Source organism: Cyprinus carpio, chromosome B11 (genome assembly GCF_018340385.1).
Source record: "Cyprinus carpio isolate SPL01 chromosome B11, ASM1834038v1, whole genome shotgun sequence".
Lineage (NCBI taxonomy): Eukaryota > Metazoa > Chordata > Actinopteri > Cypriniformes > Cyprinidae > Cyprinus > Cyprinus carpio.
Genome location: NC_056607.1, coordinates 21,149,701 through 21,170,234, shown reverse-complemented (window position 1 = coordinate 21,170,234; position 20,534 = coordinate 21,149,701). Strand labels below are relative to the sequence as shown.

Below are 20,534 nucleotides of genomic sequence, written 5' to 3'. Positions count from 1 at the left end.
ACATGATTTTATTATTTCCCATGACAATTGTAAAAAAAAAAAAAATCTCATGAATGCATTTGATTGACAGGCTATCTGCTAAAGTGTTAAAGCTGTAATATGGATGTCTTTTCTAGTAGGTTGATAAACGCAAGCAATCCATTGCACAAGGTTTCTCTCTTGCATCAGATGTGATTTCCTTTATTGCCTAGTTTCTATGTAATCTCCGGCAATACTGTAATGAAAATCTTGTGAAATCAGACCGTCACGATCGTTGATGTTTGAAGTCTGCGGTCATAGTCAGTCAGGCTGCATGGTGCACACAGTGAACACAAGCTCCCAACATCAACCTATTCACACACAGGTAAACATTCATCATCATCATCATCATCTGTGCTTCAGTGCCCAAAACTGAGCAAAGTCCTGGTCTTTCCTCCCACTGTACCTGCTGCACATGATTTAAATCATTATTTACAAGTGATATGTTTTTGATTGAGTTCATTTGAACTGCGTGGACCTCTATGGCATATTCTACATTTAAGGGATACATGTTGTATGTGTATATAGTTTACAAAATGCACACAAATATAAGAGCATGAAGAGTCATACCTCACATGTACAAATCCAACACAGCATTCCCACAATACAGTTGTGCCCGTTGTTTATCTTTTTTCTCATCTTCTTTAATGAACATCAATTGTATTTTAAACAAAAGCACGTCAGGGTAAGATTTAGACAGAATTTGATGATCGTGAACTCTGTGTCTGTTGGTTTGCTGATCAACAATGTTAATATGAGCCCACTGCATCTCAGCGGATGATCATTTACGCAAATCAGGTTCACCAATTTAAGGCCTCGGAGTTTGAAAATCATGATTTCTTTGGGTCCCAAACTAGTCCCGAATGCTATTTTTGATTTCAGCAAGTTCACAAGCATGCTAATGACACTGTTGTAATTTATCATCCACTGTGTTCATTTCTTTCACAGTTTCTGGAGGTACACACCAGCGGAAGTGCTGCAGAAAAGGCGATAGTGACATACAGGAGACAAGGGCAAAGATCAGAGATCATACATATGTATATATAATCACATTTGAGAATAATTGAAGGTCTCAGAACTAATGCTCGCAGTTTACAATATACACACAGTACCATGCTTATGCGTCTTCAGTCCTAACCGTTACTAACGATGGGATTCAGAGCCGTTACCATAGAGTCTGTTCAGTCACCAGTGCGGCCCAACCTTTAACCCCCATTCTGCCCAGTCACGCCGCCGAGGATTATGGGTAAAACGCGTATATAGCCATTACTGATAAAACAGGAGGAGATTGTCGTTTGTACAGAACAAAAGAAAACACACATTTAAAACGGAGCATATCAATGTCATGCTTGCTTGTTTTTTTCTATCTGTGAATGTAAGGAAGGAGAGATGATTGCGTAATAATACCACTGTATGAGAGGAGTGCCATACTGAGGGAACCACGTGTGTACATGCATTACAGGCTCATAATAAAATAAGATGGAGAATCTCTTGATTTCAGTCACAGCTCTGCTCGAGAGCACTTGCGCCTCCCGCTGGCAGAATGGGGAACTACGTCACACTCAAGAGTGAATAACCTTCTTGTTTCCTAGTCTCACTTCTCTTTATTGACTCATGGGTAATTCTTAAGATGGAGTTGCAGTTTTGTAATCGTTTCTGTTTTTGCTGAAGATAGCCAGATGATGCTCATTTGGGAGTGAGTGAGCAGGTCAGGGAGGGGTCAGAGTTCAGAGGTCAGACGGGGGGTGCTTTCCGCTGCAGCAGGTACTGGTGGATGGTGTCTGCGTCTCTCTTGAGCCAGGCGGCGTTCAAGAGAATGTTCTCGCAGCACTGCTGTACCGTGCGCTCGGCCGCTGGCGCGTGATGACTTTCAAAGAAACTCTGAAAGCAGAGAAGCCACGACACTTGTGTTCAGAACAGCAACCTGCAGTAGTTATCGTCTCTTTTCAAACTGTATCACAATGCATTTTATCTTGATTTTGAACAGGACATCTGTTGCTCCATCATTTGAAACCAAACACACTTCCTGCTTGAAATGTTTGCTTGCATTATATTTCTTGAAAATAAACCCCACATGTAAAAAAAAAAAAAAAAAAAAAAAAAACAGGAATATTTCGAAATATCATTTAAAAAAAACTTTTTTTTATTTTAATATATTTTAAAATGTCATTTGTTTCTGCAATTCTGCAGATTTTTTGATGGAATGAAAGTTAAAAAGACCAGAAATTATTTGTAAAAGAACAGAAATAAAATTTTGTAACTTCATTAATGCATTTATGGTCACTTTTGATCAACTTAAAGCATCCTTGCCCAATAGTTTCCTTTAAAACCATTCAAAAAAACCTTTTGAATGCTAGTAATGCTAGTAATATATATATTTAATACAATTAACAAAATTTAGACTGATTGAATCATTAACATGTCCCACTTACCAAAAAAAAACAAAAAAAGTTTTACTATAAAAAAGTTTTCTAGAACAAGAATTACTCTAACCAAATGCAATATTTAGTCTACGAAATATTTTAAAGCAGAAAATAACAAAACAAAAAAGTATTATAAAATATAATAAAAACTAATACAACAATATTAAACAGATATATTAATATTTAAAATAGAACATTTACGTTAAACAATACGATTATAATTTCTATTGTTGATTTTTGGCAACACTGACAGGTTTTTACTAACGTTTCTTGCTGTAAATACCACTTTGTTTAATATTTTGTCAGGTAACATTTATACATTAAGTAAAACCCAAGCATACTCATTTTTTTCTTATTAGACTGTATATTAATTTTCATTCTTATTTGCATACATTATATTAACAGATTTGTTCCTGTACAGGATTTATACTTTTTTTAAACAACAAATTTACATGATCTTTCCATTATTTATGATAACTGTACAAGGACTTTTAAAACTCATTCATATTAAGTGATTAGTGAACTGGTTCCACTGCTTTACTGAAAATAATCAATTCAAATGAAAAATAAGCTTTGTTTTAGCTACTTTTACTCAACCTAAGTGTAATAAATAGTCTTTGAAATATTTTAAAGCAGAACAAAACTGGAAAATGCATTTCCATTCACTTTACACACCTAGAATTAAACTGCTGGTTTCGTCTGGCCACGCTATTTAATACTGTAAAGCTACTTTTGACCATTTGCATTGTAAAAAGCGCTATATAAATAATGGTGACGACTTTAGACAACACTGCTTATAAGTGACGCTCACCTTAACTTCAGCAGCCATTTTATCTATTGCAAACCCATCCACTGTCAGCTGCAGTGAAGAAACAAAACATATATTCATGATACATAATCAATACATTAGGTCTAATACTGCATTTCCAATCTTAATTTACTGACTGTTGCATTCTATTTGTGTACTGCACTTGTTTCACCTTGATGAGTCTTGATATGAGGAAGCCGCCCTGGTAACGGTTATGAAGTTCTTCCCAGTTGTCCTTAACAAATTTCCATGCAGCTTTGCGCCCCTGTTTGCTGCTTCCAGCTACGCCCCCGATTACAGACACCGTGTCCTGGGGACGAACCTCCTCCTAAAAATACCACAGCCACATTCAGCGCAACAGTTCACACTTCTGGAGATTTTTAATTCCTACAGACTCAGATTAGAGCGTGTCAGATCAGATTTGAATTATTGTGAGAATGTTAGCCTAATTCAAAGATGAAATGGTGATTTATTGATCTCCTGAGGATAATTGATGCATTGCAGCTTTAAACATGAATCACAGGGAATAAATAATACTGGTCCTTCAATACATAATATATCACAAATTCAACAATAATTCAGGGGGAATGTAATTGACAGGTTTGGCACGATCCACCCCAAAAGACCTGACTGTTTTGTACCATTCCCTTTATCCGTTCAAACATTTCACACTCTTGCAAAGTGTGGTTCTGGTGCTTTAAATTTTTCCAGCCTGACCTATTTTCCACAGTAAGTGTGTGTGTGTGTATTCGCGTACCGACAGGGCAAAGTTAAGCACTCTCTGGATGATGTCAGGGGCGGGAATGGCTCCCAGCACTCTCTCGATGCGGTTCTTCTCCTCCTGCATGTCTGCCTGCTTGTGAAGCTGAACACAGAACATGAGAGATGCATTTAATTTGTCTGCACCTTTAGGCCGTCGCTGTGTGATGTTCAGACACGTGTTAACTGTCACCTTGAGCATGGTGTCAAGTGTTGTGCTGTCTCCGTGCTTCAGAACTGTTAGGTATACCTAAAGAGATGCAAAAAACACCTACGTTTACAGGGACATGTTGAGCCAATACTACTAAAAACAATACAGGAACACCATTTAGATGGACTAAAACTACTACGGTGCAGGTAATAGTACTAGTGATGTCGAAAGCAAAACCAAAAATGAATGATGCACTTGGCCGAGAACTGTAATTATTAATAATGATTAACCGTGTTAATATAAACAAAAACAATAAAACTGAAACTGAAGATAAATTTGATCTAATCATCAATTAATCATGTTTCTATTCCAATTATAAACATGTCTCCCGTAACTTTTCATGACAGATTTACTCAAACATTAAATAATGAAGACAGCAAGATAAGTAAAAATAGATTAAATGTAAAATACAGTGCATATATTTAGCAAAATGCTTCTTTCTGGAGTTGTCTTTTTCTAGGTGACTATCGACATTCAATAGCTTTCCTGCTTACAAGATGGTTGATGTTTCTTGTTTTTAAAACACTTGAACAAACGATTGAACAACTGCACGAGACTTGATACACTTCAGTTTCTTTTAACATACCTTATGATGTTCATTCATGTTTATTTTGTGCTATAACTAGTAAGAAAGATGAGACTATCTGTACATATGTTAAACTAAACAGTATCAAAACAACAATCAGTTCACATTAAACAGCATTAAAACAATGTTATTGTTTGTATTTTGTGATACTATTGACAGAATTTTAAATCTGAGACTTTGTTTCATATTCAGTCTTGATCTAGAGATTTATAAATCCAGATCAGTATCAACTAAAATGAGAAATCTATATTGTTATTCAAGCACTAGCATCCCCACAGCTGTTTCTGTTGTATTTTATCGACACTGTCTGCATGAAACAGACACGCACCATCTATTCAATTCATTTCAGACGGAATTTTGGTGCATCACTAGCACACTGATGCAAATGTGTCTGTACTATGAACAGAAATGCAAGACCACTCACTGGACTCCTGAGGTCTGCAGGCAGGATCTGTTTACCCTCCACGTGTTCTTTGAATCTCCGCCGAGCCTCCTCCAGTGTGGCCTTATGCCCCGCTTTACCCAGCTTCCCCAGCACCAGACCCCGCAGCAGGGCGTCCAAATGCCCTGAACAAGACACACGGGAGAGGGGCAACCAACAAAAGAACACTTCATTTGAATGTCTCTTGACAAATGATAACAACTATTCATACAGAAACCATTAAGCGATATATGTACAACGCAAACATACGTTTGTGTGAGAAACGTTATTTGGGCGAACTATTCCTTTATAGTTCTTCTTAATAAGAAAAATATATATCTTCTTGCATGTCATGTGAGGGGCTGTATATACAGTGGCATGCGAAAGTTAGGGAACCCCTTGCAGAATCTGTGAAAAAGTGAATAATTTTAACAAAATAAGAGATCATAAAAAATGCATGTTATTTTTTATTTAGTACTGTCCTGAGTAAGATATTTTACATAAAAGATGTTTATATTTAGTCCACAAGACTTTGTTGAAAAAATTGCTGAAATTATTAAAATAACCCCATTCAAAAGTTTGTGAACCCTTGGTTCTTAATACTGTGTGTGGTTACCTGATGATCCACGACTGTTTTTCTGTTTTTTGATGGTTGTTCTTGAGTCCCTTGTTTGTTCTGAACAGTTAAACTGAGCACTGTTCTTCAGAAAGATCCTCCAGGTCCTGCAGATTCTTCAGTTTTACAGCATCTTTCGCATATTTGAACCCTTTCCAGCAGTGACTGTATGAATTTGAGATCCATCTTTTCACACTGAGGACAACTGAGGGACTCGAACACAGCTATTAAAAAAGGTTAATTGTACTTAATTTGTGTTTTGGGAAACATGCACGTATCTTCTGATGCTTCCGAAGGGCAGTACTATATGGAAAAAAAATTACATTTCAACAAAATAAGAAACATTTGGACATCCTCATCCTGTTCAAAAGTTTTCACGCCCTGGCTCTTAATGCATCGTGTTTCCTTCAGGAGCATAAGTGAATGTTTGAACCTTTTTTAATAGTTGTGATTGAGTCCCTCAGTTGACCTCAGTGTGAAAATATGGATCTCAAAATAAAACGGTCACTGCTGGAAAGGGTTCAAATATATGGAAAACTGTAGAATCTGCAGGACCTGGAGGATTTTTCTGAAGAACAGAGCTCAGTTTAACTGTTCAGAACAAACAAGAGACTCATGAACAACCATCACAAAACTAAAAACAGTTGTGGATCATCCAGGTAACCACCAGTACTAAATAAAAAAATAACATGCATTTTGTATGATCTTTCTTATTTTGTTAAAATTATTCACATTTTACAGATTCTGCAAGGGGTTCCCAAACCTTGGCATGCCACTGTATCCGTGTTGTAACACAAATAAACAAAAAAAGTTCCACTAGTTTGTGGTTTATTATTAATTTAAATGAAAAACACACAATCACAATAAAACAAAGACAAACTTAATTTATATTAAACATGGAATATGGCCAAATAGGCACTTTTGCTTTTCGCTTTGACACCAAATCCTCTGTCATCATCTTGTAAGTCATCTCTCCTTACTCTATTCACATAAGTGAAATCTGACTCCTGCTGCTAATGCTGGATGAAGTAGATGATTTCCATTTATATTGCAGCATCCATTATCAAACTAAATGTTTTTTATTTTTTTAATAATTTAATAAGTATAATGATGGTGGAGGCGGTGAGCAGTAAATGGGCAAAGAACACTGTAACATCGATAACGACTACCAAGGCAGGCTTACTTCAGATTTCAAGTAATTATTTTATATTTAAATATTTTTCATTTAAATAAGAAATACTTAAAAGCTACATCATTTAAATTTATATATACACATTCATGATTAATTTACATGTACATTTATTTATTAATATTTAGATGTAATTCATATTTACATAAATTTGACTTATTAAAATAACGAGTTTAAATCAATAACATCTGTTTTTTACTTAGTACCCAAATTGGTTTCGAAAATGCAAAGCGCAGTATCACTCTTCCTGCCATCTACTACAGAAAATTTTGTGTTGTGATCAACTCCCTTTCAGTTTTTAACAACTTGACAGGAGCGCTGTCACTCATTGCATTTAGCCCATCATAACCAAGGTAATTTACATAGAGAACATATTAAAAAATAAAAACAAAAAACAGCCTGTTTAAATTGAAGGCGGTGAAATATCGGTGATGTGAAAAGTGCAGAATATGACACCTTTAAAGGGATAGTTTACCTAAAAATAACAATTGTCAATTGTCTCCCCCAAAATTATGACTTACTTTCTTCAGTGGAACATAAAAGTCTCAGTGTTTCTGTTCATATAATGAAAGTCAATGACCTCTTTAAAATATCATCTTTTATGTTTCACAGGTGAAAGAAAGTTCCGGTTAAGAAGGACATGAGGGCGAATATTTATGATAAACAATGATCTTATGCCTTCAGTTCTGGCTCTCACCCTCTCCGGTTTTACTGTCCCAGCCCAGCTTCATGCCGATAGGGGTGAAGAGATCTCGGATGAACTCCTGGATGTCCTCGTGGAAGTCGGTGTGTGAGAGCAGAGAGGACAGAACACCCAGATTACAGCTCAGGTCACTCCACACCGTGTAGTTTGGCTCATTCACAAATGCTTCCATCACCTTCAACACCTCCACAGTACTGATCATACCTGCTCGAGCCTGAGGGCATGACAGAGAGAGAGAGAGAGACAGACACACACACTATTAAAAACAGACAGTGGTAATGGACAGAGAGAAGAAATGGAAATGAATAATGATATTGCTGAAATAGCTTTTCTTTTCAGCAACACTGAACACAAAGATAGCAACATTTGGAAAAAAGACTTGCAGCCTACAAAAAAGCTTAGTGACACACCAATACTAAATCACCAAAACACACACAAGCACATTTATATATATATATATATATATATATATATATATATATATATAAAAACATTTAAAAGGATAGTTCACCCAAAAATGAAAATTCTGTCATCATTCTGTCTTTGTCTCAAACTTGTTTCTTTCTTCTGCTGAACTGAACATACCAGATATGTGGGTAACCAAACAGTTTCTGGTCCCCATTGATTTCCATAGTATGGAAAAAATACAATGAAAATCAATGGGGACCAGCAGAAGAAAGAAACTCATACAGGTTTGGAACTTGAGGGAGTAAATGATAACAGAATTTTCATTTTTAAGTAAACTATACCTTTAATTAGATTTTTTTTTACCTGCTTACAAATAACTAATATTTCATTATTATATAAAAAAAAAACAACAACAACAGAAGTTATCCAACGGATATTAAAAACAACAACTTCCTCTATGCTTCTACTATTTCAGCAAATCGCCAACTTAACATTTCTCAGTATCTATAGAAGTTTGCTAAAAAAGTATTTTTTGTTGGTGCTGAAGTTACAAAACCCACATGATTTGATTCATAATTTATAATGTATTAGTCAGGCTTGAAAGAACCTGACTTCCATAAGATTTTGTAACTTGACACTTCACTCAAGTCTTATTACTGGAGACTTGACTCAAGGTGGAGACCTGAGACTCTACTCTGACTTGCAAAAAACTGATTCACACTGATGTGTGGCGTCTCACCAGGGAGAAGAGGTCGTTTTGCAGACCCAGGCGGTCCACAGGCAGCAGTGTGAGGTCACGGATACCAGGAAGCAAACTTTCCAGCATGGCAGAGCTGTACTGGATCCTGTAGAATCCCACGGTACCTGGATTAATCTGCACATGGAAGAAAACAATGTGATTTTATAAATGCACAATCTTTGAAGCCCTTCCAATCATCACTGATATTTCAAGTATAAATAGCCTTTTCCATAAAATCTATGAAACGCAGCAATCTGACCTTGAGCCAGTGATCAGGTGCAACGTTGGTGATGTTAACTGTGGTTTCAGGCTGGTCCAACAGGACCTCCAGCTTGGTGCAGCTCGGGTCCTCACTAGTGCAGATACTGATGGGAACCATCCAATTGGGGCAGTTCTCATCTAGAACATAAAAACAGATATTAGAGTATAGAAAAAGACAAATAAACAAACTGTTAAACAAAGTCAGAGGCTTTAATAGTTTAACTGCTTTCTTTGCATGTACCATTACGTGGTCCGCTAGCACAGAACTTCTTCTGAGAGATTTTCAGCACTCGGTCACTGCCATGCTGGAGGGGGAAAAAAACCCCAAACCAATTATTTCAGCTCTGATTAAATCCTGTATTGCCAAGACAACAGTTGTTATTACCAGATGCTCCCTGAGAAGCTCATAGTCCATCCCAGCAAGACTTCTCAATACCCAAGGGGTATTTAAATTATATTTGAAACTTCAGAAAATGTGAAACTTTGAAAATGTCCGTGTGTGTGTGTGTGTGTGTGTGTATACATTTTATTTTTCTCTGGATGTTTATATATATATATAAACACAATCCCACAGTGCTGGATCAGATCAAAACAAAACCAAACCTTGATGTCCATGAGAATGAGTTTGTAACTGTTACCTGCTCTTGATCCACTACTATAATAGGGAATCCCATTTGTTTGGTCCAGGAATTCATCACTGCAGCAATAGGTTTCCCACTTGCTTGCTCCAAACACTCCCATAGGTCCTCTGGGATTGAGAAAGAGAGAACGTCACACCCTTTAGTTCTGACAACACAACAATTAACAAAGCATAATAACAACACTGCTGCATGATCACACACACACCCACAAATACTATGTCATGTCAGAATTACAATGTAACACTATGTAATTACTGTAATCACTGTTGTTTGGATCGGATTGTGGGCCACAAGCAATGCTAAATCATTTCCTTATAGAGCTTCTTCTGTAATGTAACCTACATCCGAGTGTAACAGATTACTGAAAAATAACAAACATAGAATGAGCTATATTTTTATTTTGTTTGGTGGTGGTTGTTTTTTTTAACACCTTATTTGGCTATTTTCATGCTGAAATCCCTATTTGAGTTAGAAACTATAAGACACCTAAAAATTCAGATAATTGTGAACAGGTGATTAGGTTACAATCATTATAAGTCTATCTTGGGTTTACAAGGTCATTAGGCTGTTTAGTCATCAAGATAAAAATTATTAGTGGGTCAAAGCTTAATCTACGCAAAGACAGTGGCGTGTTAACTCACCAGTAGATGCATTTTTGTGCTGGAACTTCAAAAGGTAAGCATTCATTCCCTTTCTAAAATCCTAAAAAAGAGATCATTCAATCAGACATTACTCAAAACCAAAGATCTAAAGGTAACTGTGAAGAATTGTAAATTAATCTAAAAGTCAGTATTAACAAGGGCTGCTCACGACAATTAACAAAAGTGTTCTGTCAAATTACGAACACCAGAATGTCATTGACTCCAGCACAACAGACTCCTGGAGAACCCACATCTGCCTGACAGATTTACACTGGGAATGTCTTTCTGCAGCTGGCTGAACATGACCTCTCACCTCATCGCCGATGTAGTTATGCAGCATGCGGATGACAGAGGCCCCTTTGCTGTACGATATGGCATCGAATATTTCATCCACTTCTGAAGGGTGACCGACATCAACCTACGATTCAAAACACACACGCTCTGAAACATGACTCGGAGATCAATATTTCATCAAGCTAAATCTGGGTGTGGAATTTAAATGCTGTAAGTGATACGGCTGAGCAGACAAACACTGTGCAAATCAAAACTTCCTGCTATCCACACAAACTCTTAAAAGCAACAAACAAAACAGATGCACACTGGGACATCTGGGTGCAATGAGAAAGATACACCCATCTGTTGCAGACCTCAATAGGGTGGCTGTTATCTAACGCATCCAGGTCCAGAGCCCGAGTGTAGTCGGCAGACACAAACTGGGTCCAGATGTCATACTCAGGGAAACAGTGGTCCACACAAAGGTACTCGATCCAAGACGCAAAGCCTTCGTTTAGCCACAAATGAGTCCACCATTCCTGCAGCAACAGACATTTTCTCAGCACCCAGAATAACACAGTTATATTCAAATACCACTGTGACCTACAAAAACTATATGTGGCGTACATACCACACTGAACATCTGAAAACTCACCATAGTAACCAGGTTCCCAAACCACTGATGTGCCAGCTCGTGGCCAACTACCAGGGCGACCCATTGCCGGGACGATGCACACGAGTTCTTTGGGTCAATCAGCAGAGCAGTCTCCCTGCGAGGGGTGAGCACGAGATTTTAAAAAAAGGAAATAAAAAATGCATAAGAACAGAACCCAGAACATAACGTGGCTCATATTGCTCAGATATGGCTGGGGATTAACATGCTACCAAGACAGATGAAATATTAATGAAGTTCTCCTGAACAGACGCTTTCAAAAAGCACAAGGTTCTGAGTTTCCGTGATGGTTTATCAAGTCTCAGGATTGCTATTTAATCATTTCATTTAAAAGTCACCTGTAAGTAACAAGGCCCCAGTTTTCCATGGCACCTACAGGACGCAAGAGCACCAAAGGTTAAAACTAAATATAACAATGTCTATGAGATGTTTAATATTTCATGAAAATGATACAAACCAGCAGCAAAATCAGCAATAGCAATTAGATCAATTTTAGGCAACGGATAAGGAACGCTGAAATAGTCTTTGTAGAACGGAAGGGTCTTTGTAGCAACCTGAAAAAAGAAAAATGTTTTTCACAGGATGATACTTTGACAAGAGTTATTATAATAACAGCTAGCATTAAGCAAAACATTTTTTTTTTTTATATTGTACCTTATAATGTTGCGATGTTATTTGTTTTTAATATCACATTTATCAATAACAGTCCAAAATGACAATAATTGTCAGCTTATGGTATAAATATCATAATAATATTTATAAAAATAATAATAATGTTTTAAATACACTACAGTTCAAAAGTTTGGGGTCAGTAACGTTTCTTATGCTCACCAAGTCTGATTTACTAGATCAAAAATACAGTCAAACATTGCAAAATATTTACATTTAAAATAAAAATGTTCTATTATCGATGTTAATACTTTTTTCCAAAACCATAATACATTTTGTCCGGATTCTTGGAAGAATAGAAAATACAAAACAACAGCATTTATTTAAAAAAGTAACATATATATATAATTATTATTAATAATTTCTTTAATAATGTACTAATTCCAAACCTTTGAATGGTGGTGTATATTTTTTAATTTAATCAGATGTTTGGAAATAAAACGTTAAAAATATACATTTTATTATATTATTTATGTAGGGAATGCTGTTTAGACTACAAATACCTAAACCAATTTGAGTCTGATATGCCAAAAAATGAAAACAGTGTCTGCCGTACCTCCAGTGCAAATCTCCCTTGCTCTGCCTTTCCAACAGGAGTGTACACACGGACCGTCACACCATCTGATGACTGACTCTCCACAAAATCATACTCGCCAATGACAAACGCCACCAGGTAGGTGGACATGATGGGTGTAGTGGCAAACTTCACCTCCACCAGACTGTGATCCTCTGGATATGGCTTTCGATCAACAACATTCTGCACAGATAAAGAAAAGTCAGGTTCAATTTGCATCATATTTTGGCCACAGTGTGAAAAAAATGGCCGTTTGTGGTTGGCCAATTTACATTTAAATTGATAAAACCACAACAACAACAAATTTTAAGAATGGTAAAAACCAGTAGCAGAGGTTATTAGAACAATATAGTGGTCTAAAATTCATTTTCTCAAAACAGAGAAGGAATGCGAATGGCACACGTCACAAGTCAAAACTCGTATACCGCATGTGCGCCACAAGTGTAATGACTCAGAAAACGTACATCGGCTAGGGGACGCACAACGCCTCTGGGCCTGTGTTAGATAATGCACACGAGTCTGACAGTAATGTGAATCTAGTCATTTAGGGAGATTTGTTTCCAGAGGGAAAAAAAAAAAAAAGAAAAAGAAAAAAAAAAAATGACACGTACCATATTTGACAAGGCTACTCTGTCCTTTGGGACGATAAGGGTGATGTCAAAAGTGGCTTTGATAGCGGGTTCATCCCAGCAAGGGAAAGCTCGACGTGCGTCCGTGGCCTGGAGTGGGTGAGAGACGTCGAGAGAATGAGACAGCGAGACAGGAAGAGAGGACTCAGGGTAAGCGTGTGTTGCAGTGATTCAAACAAAGGATATTTGCATGGCATCAAAAACCACAGATGCACAAAAGCACTCTATTCTGACTTTTTCTTTTTTTCTTAAGGCCAAGTCAGGTCAGCAATTTGGATTTGTAGATGCCCTGCCAACATTTTCATATTTAAGTTGGTTTGAAAAAGCCAACTTACTGATATTTTACTTAAGCTTCTTCTTGGCAAAAGCCAACATGTTGTTAAGCTATTTAAACTAATTATTATTATTCTGAGACTCAATTATCCAAACCTACCTTTTACACTATTGTTTGCAATTTGTTCATCGTGCAATTTAACTGGCATCTACACTTTTATTATCATAATAAACTTGTTTGTTAGAATACACAATTACAGCAGTCTATAATAAGCTGCTTAAAATGCTTGAAGTACTTGACTTTTACTTTATGAAATGTAAATCCTAAAAAAAACCTTGGAAACAGTCATACTTATGAAAAAGTGATTGACCTATTGAAAAGCAATTATGAATGAAATTAGTGTTTAATTTTTAGTAGTGACAATTTTTGTTGTCATAAAAACCTTTTTCATTACAATACAAAATAACAGTGTCTAAGGATGTGACGAGATCTCGAGATACATCCGACTAGTCTCGCGAGAACGTGATGATATCCTCGCAAAACAATTTGCAATGTTTACATTAGAGCTGCACAATTAATCGTTTTAAAGATCTCCATTCAAACACCCACGCAATCTTATTCCTGAATGACAATGATTCAGCTATGTCTATTACGACTGTTTCACATTAAATTAAATTAACAAAACGTTTTGATTGCCATTTTTCCCCTCATTTAAATAAAATGCAACAAGCTGGAAATTATACAGCTGTTATATAACTCCATAAATAAAACACACTTTTCCAAGAAAGCATTAACTTCAAAACATTGCCCTGCCAACATTTTCACTGGGCCAGTGACAACATTTTTCTTTTTATATTTTTTGTTAATTCCACTGAACATTTTGATTATCTTTTTCTGAAATAAAAACACCTTTGCTTGAGAAAAATAGCAAAAGCATTATTAATGTTTTGGTTAAAAAAATATGTTTGTCCTTTTTTAGAAATTTTGCATCAAAGTGAAAACTACAAGTCTGTATTAAAACACCATAAATAATACACACTTTTGCTGGAAAATGATGCCATGATGCAAAACATTAATGATTACTTAACACACACATAACAAGACTGACTATAAAAAGTATTTTTTCTATGTTAGTCCGCTAGACAACATTACCTTGCAGACAAATCAGCAAAATGTACAACAACAGCATAGATTACATCACCCAAAAAACAAACATTTAAGCTTAGCAAGTCATAAAAATGGATGTAAAAGATCGATGCATGTACATTTTTCAGTGGCAACGCGGCACTAAACCGAAAGTGCTGTTCTTTTGGGCGAATTACTTTTCCATCAATTCTCTCAGATTGGCCTCGAGTCAGCGGGAACATCCTTATCAGTGAGCCTGATTAAGTTAACTGAAGAGGCTTAACTTTCAGTTAACTGTCCCTTCCACATTAAAACCTACCAAGTGAAAATGTAATAAGCAGGAGAATCTAAATCAACCTTAATGGATTTGTAATGCAAGCGTTATAGTGAAACATGCAAATATATTAAAATGGTACAATACGCATACTATTAAAGGCCAAACAACACATTGTGTAACGGGTTTAATTTTACTACAATTTTACTTCTGCATGACTCCATTGTAAGCTCCTGTATAATGAATTGCTTGTTTTTCTCCATTTGCAAGAATAAAAACGTATGCTGAATGACTGTGTGAATGTGAATTTTTCTCCGTCGAGACAGACGGTCAAGACCTCAGAGGAAAGTGAATGATTGAGCAGGAAGAGCGAGAGGGGGACATGACAAATGACAGGGTTAAAGCAAACAGTGCCAGAGAAAGCGAGCGAGCAAACAAATGAATGAACCGATACCCTGATATGAATTTACCTCAAACTGTGTGACAGCAGCGTAGCGGATTTCTCCTGAAGGAATCGTGTATTTACTCCTATAGAAGCCTTTCATTTTGTCGTTCAGCTCTCCCACAAAGTCTATTTTCAACGATCCCGACCCTGAAAAACAAGAAGCACATGATTAAAAAAAAACAAAAGGCACATAAAACAGTAGGACAGAGCAAGGAAGGCCCATTCATCTTTTAACAGGAAGCTGTTAGAGCCGCTTTCATGCGACAATAAACAGACTATAGCAACTAATTACACAGAGATTGTTGACATGACTGCAGAAGGCTCCTTCAGGCCACATTAGAAGTGCTTTACCTTTTTGCAGAGTGCTGGGGAAACAAAGAGTCACCTTCTCATCCTCGTTCTGATAGTTAAATCCTGTAGCGTTAATTTCTAAATGGACGGGGAGAAAATGAGCACAGTTAATCCTAAAAATAAAACAGACTATAAAGCATTTAATGCAGGTCGAACCAGCAATCAGGCAAAAGTCAAGCAAATACATCAACTAAATGTGGATTTGCAGTTTCGCACTCACCTTCCCCCCCTTCAGGCACAAAAGAAGCAGTAATTATGTCTATATCAGCACAGTTCATCACAATCTGGTTTGTCCCTTGTGTAACCTGTCAAGAACAATAACATACAGTTCAGTTTTAACGTTTATGTGGCTCTGGTTGTTTCATGATCTCCAGTTTTCAGTGTTTGGTGTGTGATTTCTTTTCTAGCAACACTTCATTACCTTTTGCAAGCTTTGGAAACCTTCCTTTGTTTCATACAGTATCAGATAACGGCCATAAAAATGGATCAAACTCAAGTCACCTACATACAACAGAGCCAATCACAGCGGAAATACCAAACAAACCTCTTTCTCCGACACAAAAAGAGAAATTAATATCAAAGTTTAAAATGATATATACTACTTTTAAAATAAATTAATACTTTTATTAAGCAAGGATGCACTGAATAGATCAAAAGTGACATTTATAAGCATTTACAATGTTACAGAAGATTTCTAATTCAAATAAATGCTGTTCTTTTGAGCTTTCTATTCATCAAAGAATCGTAAAAAGAAAAACAGCAGAACTATTTTCTCCAAGGATTTATATAATAATAATAATAATAATAAATGTTTCTTAAACAACAAAATCAGCATATTAGAAAGATTTCTGAAGGATCATGTGACACTGAATGCTGGAGTAATGATGCTGAAAATTCAGATTTGCGTCACAGAAATGATATTACATTTAAAAAACATACTAAAATACAAACAAGCTCATTTTGATTTTAATAATATTTCACAATATTACCGTTTTCATTGTATTTTTGATCAAATAAATGCACCATTGACGAGAATGAGATACTTCTTTCAATGACCCTGAGTGTATTGGCATCATCTACTTCAGCCGTTTCTATCATAGTTCGTACAATTCCCCTCGTCCTGCTTTGTTGTAGTAGGAAATCTCCAGGAGTATGAGCAAATACGACGCACATGGAAAAAGAACTGCCTGAATCCTCGCGGCTTTGCTGAGGCTCAAGGGCCATCTCCTGCTGTTGCCGCTATGAAATTCTGACGTGTGCATATATAATCAGATTATGAATAAAAAGAACAACAGTTTGCACGCCTCTTATGTTGCAATAGGCTGTTTAAGACTGCATTTATTATATAAGGCTGAAGTGAAACTTTCCCAGGACGATCAATAGCTTTCAGGCTCTCCTCATATCCATAAGATAGTTTTCATAGACAAATACATCCCAGAGTCAGTAAACGCACGGTTTTAATTATTCCTCAACTGAACTATTACCACACTTTATTTATGGTGAACTGGATCCTGCATAATGATACGCATTGTGTTTAGAGGCTTGAATCTGCCAAAATGAAGTTTTAGAGAGCACATGTGGCTTGTTGAAGCTGGATGTGACTTGGATACAATGAATGCACTGGCTATGTGACAACAGGCCGCCACTAGCAGTACGTTATTTCAAATGGTATTCATAAATGGAAGCCAATTACAGTCATAATGCATATGGCATTGTGGGGGATGTAGTTAATCTCATGCTCCAATAAGTCTTGGCATCGAGACAACATCAACGGCAAGGCGACTTTCACAACAGGGCAGCATTAGAGTGGGGTACAACATGACTTAACATGTAAAGCTGTTGGTCTATAAAAAGGCTCTACAAACAATCTTACGCAGAGGGATATGCTAGAGGCCAGACCTCAATTTCGTCACATCTGGCCCGCATTGACCTCTGCCATATTAACTCTCTTTTCCCGGCCAACGCATTTCCTTTGGGGAAGTTGTGGCCTAATGGTTAGTGAGGTTGACTCCTAACCCTAAGGTTGTGGGTTCGAGTCTCGGGCCGGCAATACCACAACATTGAGCCCTTGAGCAAGGCACCGAACCCCCAACTGCTCCCCGGGCGCCGCAGCATAAATGGCTGCCCACTGCTCCGGGTGTGTGTTCACGGTGTGTGTTTGTTCACTGCTGTGTGTGTGCACTTTGGATGGGTTAAATGCAGAGCACGGACACTAATAACAAACAAAAACTTTTACAGGATCATCCACAGTCATTTTCCCAGTAGTAAGTGCTGTGACTGTCCTGATAAGACACACTGATATAAAATATCAGATAGACATGTATATATATATATATATATATATATATATATATATATATATATATATATATATATACACACACACACACACACACACACACACTCTATATATATAAACACTAATGTTTAGAATGATAAATAGTTAGATACAGATATAAATATTTATGTTGCATTTAACGAGTATAAAAGTCATACCTAACAATTAACTTTTAATAAACCTCATATTTTAAAGATTATATATAAAAGTGCATTATTTTGTCCCAAGTCACAAAGTCCACATAGCACCTATTGTTTCCTGGGGCACTACACTGTGATTAAAGTAAGCTATAAAGTATCATGTAAACTGTCAGACAGGCTCAGAGTGACTCAGGAGCTTGTAGACGGAACTGATTCACCGTCTCATCCAAATACGTGAAAACTATAACCTGGAAGGCGGTTAGATTACGACATATATTTGTGTATTTACGTGCTCTATGACAGCAGCCCAGCAGGCTAACGTGGTTAGCAGTGTGGCGCCAGTTACGTTAGCGCTTTAGCTTGCGGGGCAACAGACTAAATTCTTAACGTTAATTCTCTTTATTGCGAGAGGCAGACCTCAGAGATCACCTAGTTTAAGTATTTAACCACACATAATCACATTCCAGTATGCTGGAAATGTGAAAGACGTGGTGGGTAAAGCCGCTGTCTGGAGCACTAGCAGGTAACGTTAGCTCGTTAGATTAGCAGCAGCGACAGTATCAGCAGTTAACGTTATTAAAATGCAAAGTGAAAACCCAGGCTTAAAATGAACATGGCATGAAATTGGGGCACAGATCAGAGGGGGCAGAGGGGCTGCATGGCATCGGGTTCAACATTACCTCCACGGCTGCCTCCAGTTTGCCCTCGAAGGTGAAGTCGATGAGGTCGGGCTTGAGGCGCAGCCCGTAGTTGACGGGGTAGACGTCAGTGGGCAACCGCACGAAGGGCCTCCGCTCAGGCATGCTGAATAATGTCGATTCGCTGGAGACCGATTTAAAACGGACTAGGAGTCTGCTTGCTCGGAGAGTCGGAAACACAAGCTTCGCTATTGGATTCGGAGAGCGGGGTAGGGCTAGCCGTATGACTGACAGAGACACCCGACAACTCATGAAAAAAACGACACACAAACCGTTGGAGATGGTCCTCGTTGTGCCCCGCCCCCTCTTCGGTTAGCGACGTCCGAATCGTTCTTTGGAATCGGAGCTTTTCAGTGAATCGGTTGAACTGACTCGAAAAACCGGTCTGAATAGTTAATTCACTAATCGAACCGAAAGAGTTGTTCACGAATCGGATTGAATCGGTTTACTGATTTTCCGATGAGGGATCTGAAATGTAGGTGAAATGTCGTGGTCAAGAAAGATCCATTGTCCATTTTCTTTTTGATGTATTTTGGTCATTTTGCCTTTATTTTGATAGGACAGTTGCAGGAAGAGAAGAGTTCGGAAAAGGTCCGCAAGCTGGGATTCGAACTCGGGATGCCCGAAGCGCAACGGTGCCGATTATTGTCTGTTTTCAATAGCATAGCCTAAATGTTTCAAACAGTTCACAGATAAGTCACTTTCAAACCAAGCTTTCTGTGGTCAATGTGGCAAATGAGAGAAAACTTGTTTGGTTAGAATTTTGCATGTGAAAATTTGCCAAACAGCAGTAAATTGATGATTTGAATGTAGCAGACTAAAAAAAGCAGAATTAAATAAAATGTTTAAATTAATTTTATTCTACTTCACATATTATATTAATAAAACATATTATTAAATGGTTTTAGCCAATTGCCAACTTTGTTTTTATAGTAAATGCTAATTATATTAATGTTCTAACTGACTTTGTTTTTGTGTGATGAATCATAGCTGCAAGAAATTGAAAATGAAGAAAAGGGATGCTACAAAACGTAATAGCAGCAATGTGTGCCAACATATGGCTTTTAGCCAACTGGCAACTTTAGTATTATGCAAATTATATTACGGTTCTAACTGACTTTGTTTTTATGTGATGAATCATGGCTGCAAGAAATTAAAAAATGAAGAAAAGAGTCACTACAAATGTGTGCCAACATATGGCTTTATTTAACTGTTTAGTTTTAGAGTTTAGACAAAGAATGTAATATGCCACGTCATGGCGCAAATTTAGCTTAATCCGCTTTTGAACTGATTCTTTTAAATGAACTGTTCAAAAGAACCGATTCGTCGAAATGAGTTGGACTTCTCTCACAGACGGACTGATCAAAGCGAAAGAACAGAAATAAACACATCTGGACGGGGAAAAGCTTCAGATACAGCTGCAATATATAAGTTCAATCTATAGAGGGCGTGCCACGGTTAGAATCTCATTGAATTATACACTAGTATATGTCACACTTTGATATATTTAATGAAAAAAGTAAAAAAGGAGACATCTTCAGCACAACAGTTTTCCCTATTACAGCAGCTCGAAAGGTTAAGGTCCACAACTCTAAAAGTATAGTCTATCATTTAAACATGAACTCTTCATGCACAATTTGCATTTGT

The 20,534-nt window shown here is 37.1% G+C and overlaps 1 protein-coding gene across 1 annotated transcript; it reads right to left on the bottom strand.

Moving 5' to 3' along the window:
• Window positions 1-151: 151 nt before the first annotated feature.
• LOC109072057 (puromycin-sensitive aminopeptidase-like) lies at window positions 152-19,192 on the bottom strand. Its single transcript, XM_042734528.1, has 23 exons — window positions 18,870-19,192; window positions 15,932-16,016; window positions 15,712-15,789; window positions 15,386-15,507; window positions 13,225-13,332; window positions 12,596-12,796; window positions 11,828-11,924; window positions 11,709-11,742; window positions 11,353-11,467; window positions 11,072-11,236; window positions 10,738-10,842; window positions 10,425-10,485; window positions 9,781-9,890; window positions 9,384-9,447; window positions 9,141-9,280; window positions 8,882-9,016; window positions 7,729-7,948; window positions 5,230-5,372; window positions 4,202-4,258; window positions 4,007-4,114; window positions 3,422-3,577; window positions 3,253-3,300; window positions 152-1,899 (listed from the first exon to the last, which is right to left on the bottom strand). Exons 1-23 carry the CDS (start codon window positions 19,137-19,139, stop codon window positions 1,753-1,755), a joined length of 2,769 nt encoding a protein of 922 aa, XP_042590462.1. The 5' UTR covers window positions 19,140-19,192; the 3' UTR covers window positions 152-1,752.
• Window positions 19,193-20,534: the final 1,342 nt, after the last annotated feature.